Source organism: Lates calcarifer, linkage group LG4 (assembly GCF_001640805.2).
Source record: "Lates calcarifer isolate ASB-BC8 linkage group LG4, TLL_Latcal_v3, whole genome shotgun sequence".
NCBI lineage: Eukaryota > Metazoa > Chordata > Actinopteri > Centropomidae > Lates > Lates calcarifer.
The window spans coordinates 678612-692205 of record NC_066836.1 but is presented as its reverse complement, the minus strand read 5'-3'; the positions used below and the strand labels follow the sequence as shown (position 1 = coordinate 692205).

The window sequence follows — 13594 nt, the reverse complement described above, 5'->3', positions numbered from 1 at the left end:
CTCTGTTATTCTTATCTTTGCATTCTTTGCTTTGCTTTTGACACATTTTTGAACATTATCATCCAGTCAATAATGAATCTTGTGAAATAAGAACTGACCCTTTATAACAAATGACTGTTCAATTCTTCTCATCCCGGCTAAATAAACAAATACAGGAACATTATATTTGAAATGATTCAATCAACAATACAAAGTACCTCAGAGTAACAGTGAGAAATATGGAGACTGTCCAAGTCCATAGGTTTAATGGCAGAAAAGTGCAGGTCATCCATGTCTTGATGTCCTTAATGTATGCTTGAAATTTAGCTGAGTGGTTTGTTTCATCTGGCTTCACTAACAAGTATAGTTGAGTATCACCTGCAAAACAGCTGACTTTTATGGAGTGTTTCCTGATAACATTGCATAAAGGAAGTATATATAAGGTGAATATAACTGGTCCAAGCACAGAACATTGTGGTACTCCATGTCTCACTTATGTGTACATTGAATATTTGTAGTTAACATGAACAAAACAATGTCAATCTAATAAACAGGACTTAAACCAGTTTAGTGAAGTTCCTTTGATGCCAATTCAAGAAACTGAGTGAACTGAAAAGACTGAACATTTAGAAAGTATTCAGCTGGGAGAGCCTGGATGAAAGGCAGGAGGAGATGCTCTTTCTCTTGTACTGAGTGGGAACATATATGTTGTCACTGTGACCCTGAGTATATTGATATATTGAATGATACTGTCCCACTGCAAACTCTTGGTGGTATGTTTGAAAGGTTATTCTTTCTGAAGTTTAACTAACTGTTTGGTTTCATAGGCCTTCGCTGACAAGTATAATTTGGTATCATCTGCATAACAGTGGAAGTTTTTTTTTTTATTCTAACCCTAACCCTTATTAAAGTCTGTGTTTATACATCAGTCCTTCACAATTTTGACAAGTGCTGTTTCGAACAAAGATTTCACTTGTTATTACCATGGTTACCCTGTTTTGTGCTGTGACTATTTTCTAAAGCTTTTCATGACAATCCTGTCTGAAAGTAAAATGATTGTCGACTCGATCAGAAGAAACCATTGAAGTTTAACAGTGTGTGACTCCCTCTAGTGGATGTTGTGGAGTGTTGTGTTGTCTTTGCTCCAAAGGTTTTTGTACAGAGTTGTGGTGTTTCCTGTCACTGTGGGCCTCACAGCACAGTAGTACACAGCAGAGTCTATCACTGCAGCAGAGGAGATCTGCAGATTGACACCACGTTTTTCTCCAGAAAGCTGAGTGAAGAACCTTGTTTCGGATTTTAGAGAATCTGCTGCTCTTGACATGTTAAGTCCTGAGATGTACAGGAGGAACTCTGGTGGTTTTCCTGGATATTGTTGATACCAGAAGAAATAATCATCAGCTGCAGCTTGTTTGGAGTATTTGTAGGACAGAGTAACAGAGCTGCCTTCTAAACTGAACTCTTCATCCTTGTCTGGAGTCAGTTGTTGACAGCTGACACCTAAAGAAACAGATAAATGTTGTTAAAGACCATGTTAAACTCTGATTGCCTGTTCCAGTGGTTTCTAGCAAACAGATCCTCTAAAGGCATTTATTATTCCTGCTTTAACCTACCTTTTAGTATGATGAGAAACAAAGGAAACATTCCACAGTAATGCAGTGAGAGCATCTTACAGACAGTATGTGTGTTATGTATGGTTTAGATATTGAATGCATCTGACAGTGGGAGTTGTTTTGTGTTCTGCTCTTTGACAGTGTTGCTCCTCCCTCAACCTGTTTGTCCTCTCATATCACTGTATGTTATCAACACCAAAACCACACCTCAATAGATTTTACAGATTTAAGCCCAAAAACATAAACCTCTGTTATTCTGCTGGCTTTTCTTTTTCTTTGTTTTGTTTTTGAACATCATCATCCAGTCAAGAAGGAATCTTGTGAAATATTAAGTATTTTGGTCTAAGAGAGACTTGGTTTAAGAACTGACCATTTAGTTCAGTAACAGCTCAGCTCCTCCCTGAATCTCTCCGTCTCCTCTTAGATCTGTATTTTCACTTCTCTCTGTTACACTTCTTCCTGGTTCACAGTCTGGTAGCAGCATTTATTGCAGTGTGATGTTTTTCAACTGTTTTTGGTGATTTCTTTATAACAGAAAGGTAGCTGAGATGACTCAAGGGTGGATCACCTTTTCGGAGTTTGAGAGTTCAGAGTTCAATTAGCAGGTAAAATAAAAGAGGAAAGATTACAACTATGTATGATTTCAGCAGTGACTTTAACTGAGACAGTGATGCACACCTGATCCTTTTAGCAGGATATTCCAAGTCTTGGGGCTCTAACAGCAGAACTGTCACCTTTGGTCTATTGGGTGCCACTGAATACATGATTGGACAAACATTTTTTTTGTTTGTTTGTTATACATTGAGATCCACTTTAAAATCAGAGTCAAATATTACACCAAGATATGTGGCAGAGATCTTTGAGTTTGAAGCACCAAGGAGGTCATTATCAATATGAGCCCTGTCATGGGTGGGAGCAATGAGAATGACTTCAGATTTGTCATTAAACTGGAGAAAGTTGTCAGAAATTTTAAAGTCTATTAAGCAACTATACAGGTTTGTAGACCAGTTTTATTATTGGATTTATCTGGAAGATAAATCTGCAAGTCACCAGTGTAGAAATTGAACTCAATGTTATGGTTTTGTATAATGTTGCCCAGAGAGAGCATGTAAAAGGAGAAAGGGATGGGACCTGAAATTGAGCCCTGGAGGACACTGTGGTGGATAGAAGCTGAGGAAAACAAAGAATCACTGTGTGACTCCCTCTAGTGGATGCAAACCAGCATTCTGGGAAAACAGAGTCCTGTTGGGATTGTAGGGGACTATGAGATCTTTAAGGTAAGATGGAGCCTGACCATTAAGGGCTTTGTAAGTGAGGAGGATTTTGAATTCTACTCTGGATTTGACTGGGAGCCAATGTAGAGAGGCTAACACAGGAGAAATATGGTCTCTTTTCCTAGTTCCTGTCAGTAGTCGTGCTGCAGCATTTTGAATCAGCTGCAGAGTCTTTAGAGACTTGTTGGGGCAGCCTGATAATAATGAATTACAGTAGTCCAGCCTAGAAGTAACAAATGCATGGACTAGTTTTTCTGCATCTTTTTGAGACAGAAAATGTCTAATTTTGGTGATATTACGCAGGTGAAAGAAGGCAGTCCTAGAAGTTTGTTTTATGTGTGAGTTAAAGGACATATCCTGATCAAAGATGACTCCTAGATTCTTTACAGTGGAGCTGGGAGCCAGGGCAATGCTGTCTAGTGGAGCTACATCATTAGAAAGTTTATTTCTGATGTGTTCAGGACCAATTATAATGACTTCAGTTTTAAACAAAAACAAAACTAAACAATATATAAATGAGCAAGTTTAATAAAAAGCAAGAAAAGTACAGACAAGATTCAAATAAGATCAATTAAATAATAATTATATCAGACATCTTCAAGTTGAGACAGGGTGGTTTGTTAACATGGTTTTAAATTTCCCATAAAATATTAGATTGATTTTTAGAGTGTGTTGTCAATTGTTCCCAGAGGTTGGAGCATTGAAACAAAAGGCTAACTTCCTTAGATCAGTCTGTACTCAAGGGATTCAATCCAGAATCACTGTGATGTGTTAGTTTTTCAATTATGGCCTTTAAATTTACAGATACCAATTTTTGTTTTGCCTCTCAGCCAGAGAGAATTGAACAAATTTATCATGAGAGATATAATGGTGAGTGCCATAGCTATCTCCTGTAATAAATCAGAGGGAGGAATGATAGACTGTGTCAAGGGATTTAACAATGGAGGATGGAGCATTTCTATAAATTATGTCTCCATAACACAGACATGAGAACTATTTTAACAATCATTTTACTGTAAAACATAAGCAAACAGGTTCTCTCTCTGTAAAAGTGGTCAATTATTTTGGTACAGTTTACAGACCTGGTTGTGTTTATGGAATTTAAATGTAAATTTCTCATTAGGCCAGATGCCAAGATATTTATATTCAGTGACACTTTCAATGTCAGATCCATTTGTAGAGGAAACAAGCTTTCTGAAAGATTTTAATTCTAATTGTACATAGTCAGCAATACAATACACTACAGTGTCATCTGCATAAAGATGGCCGTGACAGCCATTCATTTAAATAACAATGTTGTTAATATACCTAATGAGAAGAATCAAACCCAGAGTTTACCCTTGTGGAACATCCTTTATTACATGGAAGAACTGAGACTGGGACATTCCTGATTTTACACATTGAAACTGATAATTTTGAAATGAATCAAAAGCATTTCCATTTAGACCAACACTAGGTAACCTTTGTAAAAGTAAAAAGATGATTAACTGTATCAAATGCTTTTGATAGGTTCAAGACCAGATATATTATTTGTAACCAAAAGAATATCTGAAATTGTGCTGGGATTAGCTCTAAATCCAGAATGGTGCAGACTTAATACAGAGTAATGTTTTCATTCATTAGTTGATGTATTTGGGGTGTTGCTCTACATGTTCCCAAGGACGGTGAAGAATGGCGGCAGCTCAATGATGCTCTACGATGAGGATTGACTGAGTATATCAGTGTTCATTCATTTGTTTTCATGGTGTGTTGTGTTTGAAGCATCATCCAGTTGGTTTGTCAGTGATGTGGATTTGCTGCTCATGTGAATCCTCCCACAGTGTTTGATTAGCAGCTGTAACCACAGTGACTCTAATAAAACAGGAATTAGCAGAATCCATCTGATATGAAGCTGTGGTTTGAATCCCACTTCCCTCCTCTTTGAAGAGTAGTCAGATATCTGTGTTCAGGTTTTTGTACAGCCTCTTCTACACTTTGTATCACTGTGTTTCTAGAGCACAGTAGTAGAGACCTGTGTCTGCCAGGGTTAGTCTGTTTATGGTCAGATAAATTGATGTATCTGTTGTTTGGGATTCATATTGATTATCAGGAATATGGTCTTGACCTTTCCATGCTCCTTCTCCTTTCCTGAGTATAAACTGAGGTGCCAGAATGTCAGAATGATGTCTGTACCAGTAAAGGTTAACACCACTTGCTGATGTCTTATAGTTACATCTGAGTGTGACAGATTGTCCTTCTGTTCCACTGACTTCACCTCCTACAGGAGAGATTGAGTTTCCAGCTGTTAGTCCTGGAAAAAGTAGAAAAATGAAGCCATTAGACTAACATTGTCCATGAGGCTGAGAGGAGAAGACAGTGGAAAATGTCAGTGTACAGTGTTACTCTGTGGACAGAAACAGCTCAACTGTAGCTGAGATCACAACTAGATTGTACAGGACGTCATGACAAAGACAGATTATTGTGTGTTTTCAAGTATGAAAATGAATAGTTTCAGCTTGTGTAAAACATACGTACCTACGAGAGTTGAAAAGAAGAAAATCACAGTGAGTTTTTCCATGTTTACAGAGGAGAACTGTTGAAACTGGACGTTCAGGATGAAGAAGTTGTGAGTGGTTTTGTGAGTTGTGTTTGGTCTGATGTTCACAGCTGGAATCAAACAGTTCTCTGCCAAGCAGCCACCTCTGCAGTCAGTAGGAGGAGACTCATATATCAAATGAATTTCATTTCTAAAGCTCTTTATCACAACTGTGTCTGATGAGGGAAAAGAATCTAGACTGGATCAGAAGAAAGCATTGAAGTTTAACAGTGTGTGACTCCCTCTAGTGGATGTTGTGGAGTATTGTGTTGTCTTTGCTCCAAAGGTTTTTGTACAGAGTTGTGGTGTTTCCTGTCACTGTGGGCCTCACAGCACAGTAGTACACAGCAGAGTCTGTCACTGCAGCAGAGGAGATCTGCAGATCCATTTGGGTTTTATCCTCACTCACTTTAAAAGAAAGTCCAGAGACTAGAGCATTTGTTTGTAGTACTGTTCCATGTCCTGAGTGAGAGATGAGGAACTCTGGTTGTTTTCCTGGATATTGTCGATACCAGTAGAAATAATCAGAGCCAGTAGCTTTTGTGGAGTATTTGTAGGACAGAGTAACAGAGCTGCCTTCTAAACTGAACTCTTCATCCTTGTCTGGAGTCAGTTGTTGACAGCTGACACCTAAAGAAACAGATAAATGTTGTTAAAGACCATGTTAAACTCTGATTGCCTGTTCCAGTGGTTTCTAGCAAACAGATCCTCTAAAGGCATTTATTATTCCTGCTTTAACCTACCTTTTAGTATGATGAGAAACAAAGGAAACATTCCACAGTAATGCAGTGAGAGCATCTTACAGACAGTATGTGTGTTATGTATGGTTTAGATATTGAATGCATCTGACAGTGGGAGTTGTTTTGTGTTCTGCTCTTTGACAGTGTTGCTCCTCCCTCAACCTGTTCCTCCTCTCATATCACTGTATGTTATCAACACCAAAACCACACCTCAATAGATTTTACAGCTTTAAGCCCAAAAACATAAACCTCTGTTATTCTGCTGCTTTTATTTGTCTTTGTTTTGCTTTTGAACATCATCATCCAGTCAATAAGGAATCTTGTGAAATATGTTGAAGTATTTTGGTCTAAGAGAGACTTGGTTTAAGAACTGACCATTTATAACAAAAGATTGTTCAGTTCTTCTCAGAGAGCTCATTCCCGCTAAATAAAGAAATACAGGAACATTACATTTTAAATGATTCAATCAACAATACAACGTACCTCAGGGTGGTGGAGGGAGCTGCAGCAAACAGTGTTTGAATTGAATGAAATCAAAAGAGTAACAGTGAGAAATATGGAGACTATCCAAGTCCACAGGTTTAATGGCAGAAAAGTGCAGGTCATCCATGTCTTGATGTCCTTAATGTATGCTTGAAATTTAGCTGAGTGGTTTGTTTCATCTGGCTTCACTAACAAGTATAGTTGAGTATCACCTGCAAAACAGCTGACTTTTATGGAGTGTTTCCTGATAACATTGCATAAAGGAAGTATATATAAGGTGAATATAACTGGTCCAAGCACAGAACATTGTGGTACTCCATGTCTCACTTATGTGTACATTGAATATTTGTAGTTAACATGAACAAAACAATGTCAATCTAATAAACAGGACTTAAACCAGTTTAGTGAAGTTCCTTTGATGCCAATTCAAGAAACTGAGTGAACTGAAAAGACTGAACATTTAGAAAGTATTCAGCTGGGAGAGCCTGGATGAAAGGCACGAGGAGATGCTCTTTCTCTTGTACTGAGTGGGAACATACATGTTGTCAGTGAACACTATGACCCTGAGTATATTGATATATTGAATGATACTGTCCCACTGCAATCTCTTGGTGGTATGTTTGAGAGGATATTCTTTTTTAAAGTTTGTTAACATTTGCCAAGCAGCCATCTACCAACCCAGTAGCTTGAGACACACTGAGTTGCTGTGGTGAGTCAGCATGTGTATGTTTGTCTGATCAGACACTATGATGTTCTTGTAAAAGAAGATACCTTAATATAACATGAGGTGCAGTGGCAAAGTGGTGTCTTTTGAATTCTATTGAGAAATCCAGTGTTTCCAATGAGAAGGGAAGAAAGGGAAGGATATTTAATGCTGACTGTATTAGTTAGAGATTCCTGGCATGACACAAAAATATTATTTAATGAAAATGAACTTCAGTTGTTGAGAGGGTGAAGTTGATCAGGTGTAGATCCACAGGGAGCAGAGGACAGATAGTAGAGTTAGTGATACGACAGTGCTCTAGTGGAATAATATGGACCAATGAGCTTTTTTAGATACACAGATGTTCGGGGCCAGAAGCTAACATTTTAGAGAGATTAATAGTAGAAATTTGTTGCACATCCATGTCTTTATGTCTTTAAGGCACGCTTGAATTTTAACTAACTGATTGGTTTCACGAGCCTTCACTGACAAGTATAATTGGGTATCATCTGCATAACAATGGAAGTTTTTTTTTCATTGTGTTCAATCAAAAGTTATTTATGTATTTATTTTCTTTTTGTTTTCATGGTGTGTTGTGTTTGAAGCATCATCCAGTTGGTTTGTCATTGATGTGAATTTGCTGCTCATGTGAATCCTCCCACAGTGTTTGATTAGCAGCTGTAACCACAGTGACTCTGATAAAACAGGAATTAGCAGAATCCATCTGATATGAAGCTGTGGTTTGAATCCCACTTCCCTCCTCTTTGAAGAGTAGTCAGATATCTGTGTTCAGGTTTTTGTACAGCCTCTTCTACACTTTGTATCACTGTGTTTCTCAGAGCACAGTAGTAGAGACCTGTGTCTGCCAGGGTTAGTCTGTTTATGGTCAGTTCAGTTGATGTATCTGTTGTTTGGGATTCATATCGATTTTGATTAGAATTATATTGATACGTTTCCTTTTTAGCTCCTTTCCTGAGTATGAACTGAGGTGCCTGAAGGTCAGAATGATGTCTGTACCAGAAAAGGTCAGGATAGTCAGAGTTTGTCTCATATGTACATCTGAGTGTGACAGAATGTCCATCTGTTCCACTGACTTCACCTCTGTCAGGAGAGATTGAGTCTCCAGCTGTTAGTCCTGGAAAAAGTAGAGAAAATGAAGCCATTAGACTAACATTGTCCATGAGGCTGAGAGGAGAAGACAGTGGAAAATGTCAGTGTACAGTGTTACTCTGTGGACAGAAACAGCTCAACTGTAGCTGAGATCACAACTAGATTGTACAGGAAGTGATGACAAAGACAGATTATTGTGTGTTTTCAAGTATGAAAATGAATAGTTTCAGGTTTTCTTGTGTAAAACATACGTACCTACGAGAGCTGAAAAGAAGAAAATCACAGTGAGTTTTTCCATGTTTACAGAGGAGAACTGTTGAAACTGGACGTTCAGGATGAAGAAGTTGTGAGTGGTTTTGTGAGTTGTGTTTGGTCTGATGTTCACAGCTGGAATCAAACAGTTCTCTGCCAAGCAGCCACCTCTGCAGTCAGTAGGAGGAGACTCATATATCAAATGAATTTCATTTCTAAAGCTCTTTATCACAACTGTGTCTGATGAGGGAAAAGAATCTAGACTGGATCAGAAGAAACCACTGAAGTTTAACAGTGTGTGACTCCCTCTAGTGGATGTTGTGGAGTATTGTGTTGTCTTTGCTCCAAAGGTTTTTGTACAAAGTTGTGGTGTTTCCTGTCACTGTGGGCTGCAGAGCACAGTAGTACACAGCAGAGTCTGTCACTTTAGCTGAGATGATCTCCAGATCTACACGTTTCTCTCCTTTGTTAATGTGAGCTGAGAAATCAGAAAGAATTGGATGAATCGATCCTCCCTCTGTGATGGAGAGCAGGAACTCTGGTCTGGATCTCTGGTATTGTCTGTACCACTGGATATTGTTGATAGCACCGTCATATTTACAGGTCAGGTTGATGTTTGTTCCCTCTGCAACAACTTCTTCAGAACTTTCTGGCTTTATGCTGTTCATGGAACCCATGTCTGCAAAATGAATGTTATTCATGTCAGTTAGTCTGCAAGAGATTCTGACATCAAGAGACTCAACAGAGGTTCTTGACTTTTTCTTTCAAATGTGATCATTCTGAGATATTTAAAAATATATATAAAATCAACATCTGAATTTTCTATTATGAAAATTCTAAATTTCCACTCTGGTTATGAAATGTAGAACAAATGTACTGTTAATGCAGCAGGTTAACTGAGACACTCATTAGTTGTAAAACTCACCTATGAAGTGAGATAAAAACAAAAAGAGGTAAAGCAACATGTCTTTGGAGTTGTTGAAGCCAAACAGACAGCAGATGAACAATGTTCTTCCACTGCAGTAGAATAAAAAAACTAAAGAGCCTCTCTGCTGCACAACCCTTCTCCTCAACATCAAGCTGATTGTGCTTTTAGTTCCTCAAACATTTCTGCTCTGGAGACAGAAATAACCTCATTGGTTGAGTTGGACTTCAGTGGGCGGGGCCAGGTAATCACCTCTCGCTGGTTTTGAACCACCAGTGTTGAAGTCGTTGAATTTATCTGTGCATCCAGAAGATGTGTGCTTCTGGGAAAGAACTTAGCCACAGTCTTTTCAGATGGTAGAAATCTGATTTGAGTATTTTTGTTAAATCTTTGTTCAGTTGTAAAAAGTTCTGACATCCACTGATTAATATCATCAGTACACTGAGTCAGGAGATGTATGAGATCAAGGTCATCAGGAGACAGGGATATGTACTGTCTTAATCATCTGTATAATTATGGTAATTTAATTAGTTTTTCTGTAGGATGTGTGAGTGGGAGCATAGAGAGATTAAATAGCTGTGTTCCAAGAATCAAACCTTGGGGTACTCCACACATAATACCCACTCTACCTGAGGCAAAGTCTCCAATGGACACAAAAAACTGCCTGTTCTGTAGGTAGGCTCTGAATCATGTTAGAACCAGGCCAGATAAGCCAACCCATTTTTCTAACCTTTCTAATAAAGTATCATGGTCAGCAGTATCAAAGACTCTGAGATCCAGGAGCAAGAACAAGAACAGATCATTTATTAGAATCTGTGTTTATACATCAGTCCTTCACAATTTTGACAAGTGCTGTTTCAATTCAAGATTTAACTTGTTATTCCCATGGTTACCCTGTTGTGTGCTGTGACTGGTCTCTAAAGCTTTTCATGACAATCCTGTCTGAAAGTAAAGTGACTGTGGACTGGATCAGAAGAAACCACTGAAGTTTAACAGTGTGTGACTCCCTCTAGTGGATGTTGTGGAGTATTGTGTTGTCTTTGCTCCAAAGGTTTTTGTACAGAGTTGTGGTGTTTCCTGTCACTATGGGCTGCAGAGCACAGTAGTACACAGCAGAGTCTGTCACTTTAGCTGAGATGATCTCCAGATCTACACGTTTCTCTCCTTTGTTAATGTGAGCTGAGAAATCAGAAAGAATTGGATGAATCGATCCTCCCTCTGTTATGTAGAGCAGGAACTCTGGTCTGGATCTCTGGTATTGTCTGTACCACTGGATATTGTCGATAGCACCGTCATATTTACAGGTCAGGTTGATGTTTGTTCCCTCTGTAACAACTTCTTCAGAACTTTCTGGTTTTATGCTGTTCATGGAACCCATGTCTGCAAAATGAGTGTTATGCATGTCAGTTAGTCTGCAAGAGATTCTGACATCAAGAGACTCAACAGAGGTTCTTCACTTTTTCTTTCATATGTGATCATTCTGAGACACACTAAAAGCAAAACAAATATTTTATCTCATTAGTTGTAAAACTCACCGATGAAGTGAGATAAAAACAAAAAGAGGTAAAGCAACATGTCTTTGGAGTTGTTGAAGCCAAACAGACAGCAGATGAGCAATGTTCTTCCACTGCAGTAGAATGAAAAAACTAAAGAGCCCCTCTGCTGCACAGCCCTTCTCCTCAACATCAAGCTGATTGTGCTTTTAGTTCCTCAAACATTTCTGCTCTGGAGACAGAAATAATCTCATTGGTTGAGTTGGACTTCAGTGGGTGGGGCCAGAGAAAAATCTTCTTTGACTTTCTCCTTTCGAAGATCCATTCAACCAGCAACCAGCAGCTTTTTTCTCCTTATTTCACATCAAATAGTGACAAAGAAGACCTGATAAATCCCTGCAGTGGATCTGTAACTGAGCTTCTGTCTTACATGTAGTATTTTCTCCTACAGACCACAGTAAGGGGTCAAGCCTATGGAGTCTTTGATCATGTCACTACCAAACCCTTTATTGTTGAAATGTAATTATTTTGACATCAACCCAGTCGTGAGCAGGTAATGAACTGACTTACACTTAGACTTAGACTTAGACAGACTTTATTGATCCCTTGGGATGACTCCCTCAGGGAAATTAAGTTTCCAGCAGCTTATACAGACAGATGCAAACAGGTGTGGAGAATAGAATTTTAAAAATAAACCTATCTTGAGGTGTTTTTTTGTTGCTGGAGACTTTCATGTTTGGGACCAAAACAGTTATTTTTGAGTGACCTCTTCATGAGTGACTTTGAGTGACTAGAAAAACTTTGGCTAAATGACACAAAGATCTGGGTGACAATGTGGTAATAATAAATGAAAGTCACAGAAAAGTTAACTAGGGCTCATCTGTCCTTGTAAAATTTAAGACGTCACTATCAGGAATAAATGAAAGGAAAGTTATTTGAAGAGCATGTGAGAAATGATGAATGAAAGAACAAAGAGAAGAGGACAAAATGACTGGGATAAAGTGAAGACTGGCAGAAAACCAAGATTTTGCAAAAAGCTACGTGGTGAATTGCTGTAAGCTCATAGTAAAAAGCAACTAAAATCAACCACAGCAGCAAACTCAGGCAGTATACTGTTTTATCCCTGGGCAATTATGTCACATTTGAAGGTGTGGTGAAATGGTCTCTGTGAAGTACTGTACCATATTTCAGCTTTGGCGTGTCCTGGAGATCTCTGATTTGAACACAGTCATAGCATACTTCTTTGAAGGGCACTTTTCTTGATAAAGGTAACAGTCAAAGATAAAGTCTTGTTGTGTAGAACTCATTTTCATTCTTGAGATTTTAATTTTCCTACTTTAGACCTGTGTCCATTATAGCTGATCCTCTAGAACTGGTCATTTGACCTTTGAGCTGATCGTACATCACCTTCACATGCTAATATCTGATCTGGTTTGGAAAGAAAAGCTCCTCTGTGTCTGTTTCCTATCTGGTTCATGATTGTCCTTACTGTCACCTGCTTAATACTGTCTCTTGTTTACAACATACATCCATTACATGTTTCCCCACTATAACATTTTTGGAAGCCTGTGACAGATGGCAAGCCTGGTGTTGCTACACAGGAGTCAACTTCTCTCTTTTTAATCTTAAATTACACAGTGTAAACACAGCTATGAACACCTCAATTTCCAAACTTTTATTTTCCAGTCCTGTGTCCAGTACTTATGTGGTATTTTAAACATTTTCTCTCCTACCTTATTTCTATAAACACTGCTTCATCCTCTTAGTTCACATCCTACAATGTCTCATTATCATCAGAGTTTCACTGTTTTCTGAACAGCAAACTCTCAATTTCTCTGCTGCTGCTTCTTCACTACAAAGAATCTAGACTGGATCATAGGAAACCACTGAAGTTTAACAGTGTGTGACTCCCTCTAGTGGATGTTGTGGAGTATTGTGTTGTCTTTGCTCCAAAGGTTTTTGTACAGAGTTGTGGTGTTTCCTGTCACTGTGGGCTGCATTTCAAACATTTCAGCATGTACTTTGGAAAATTACTTTCTTCTTGTTTGTACCAAAAGAGAGTGGGCCCTGAATATGTTGTTTCAAATGTACAGTTGAGTGTAACTGTGTCTCCTTCAGCAGCAGTGACGTCTCCTGTTGGCTGGGTCACTGTGTCTTGTCCTTTACACTCTGGGGAAGAACAGAACATGCAGAGGAAGAGATGAATCAATAAAGATGATTGATTAAAGGAGAACAATCAGTAGGTTTAAAGAGTTACCTAGCCAGAGAGTCAGACACACAGACATGTAGAATAGATGTGATTTTCACTGATCATTGTCAGTTTGAACCATAGAAAGTGTTTTACAAGGTAACAAATGTCAGCAGAAATGATGTGCTCTGATTTTCTGTAGAATAAAGATGAAAAGCACTTACTGTATAGCTCAGTAATATGTTCAAGTGTTTGAAGA

At 38.5% G+C, this 13594-nt stretch overlaps 1 gene segment (V, D, J or C); it reads right to left on the bottom strand.

Annotated features, from left to right (window-relative positions):
- The window catches only part of LOC108884862 (T cell receptor alpha variable 12-3-like), a 30851-nt gene extending 21048 nt beyond the window's left edge, over nucleotides 1-9803 (bottom strand). Inside the window, 1 exon segment of the V gene segment in view lies at nucleotides 9655-9803. Coding sequence covers nucleotides 9655-9694 — 40 coding nt within the window.
- Between the last annotated feature and the right edge of the window lie 3791 nt (nucleotides 9804-13594).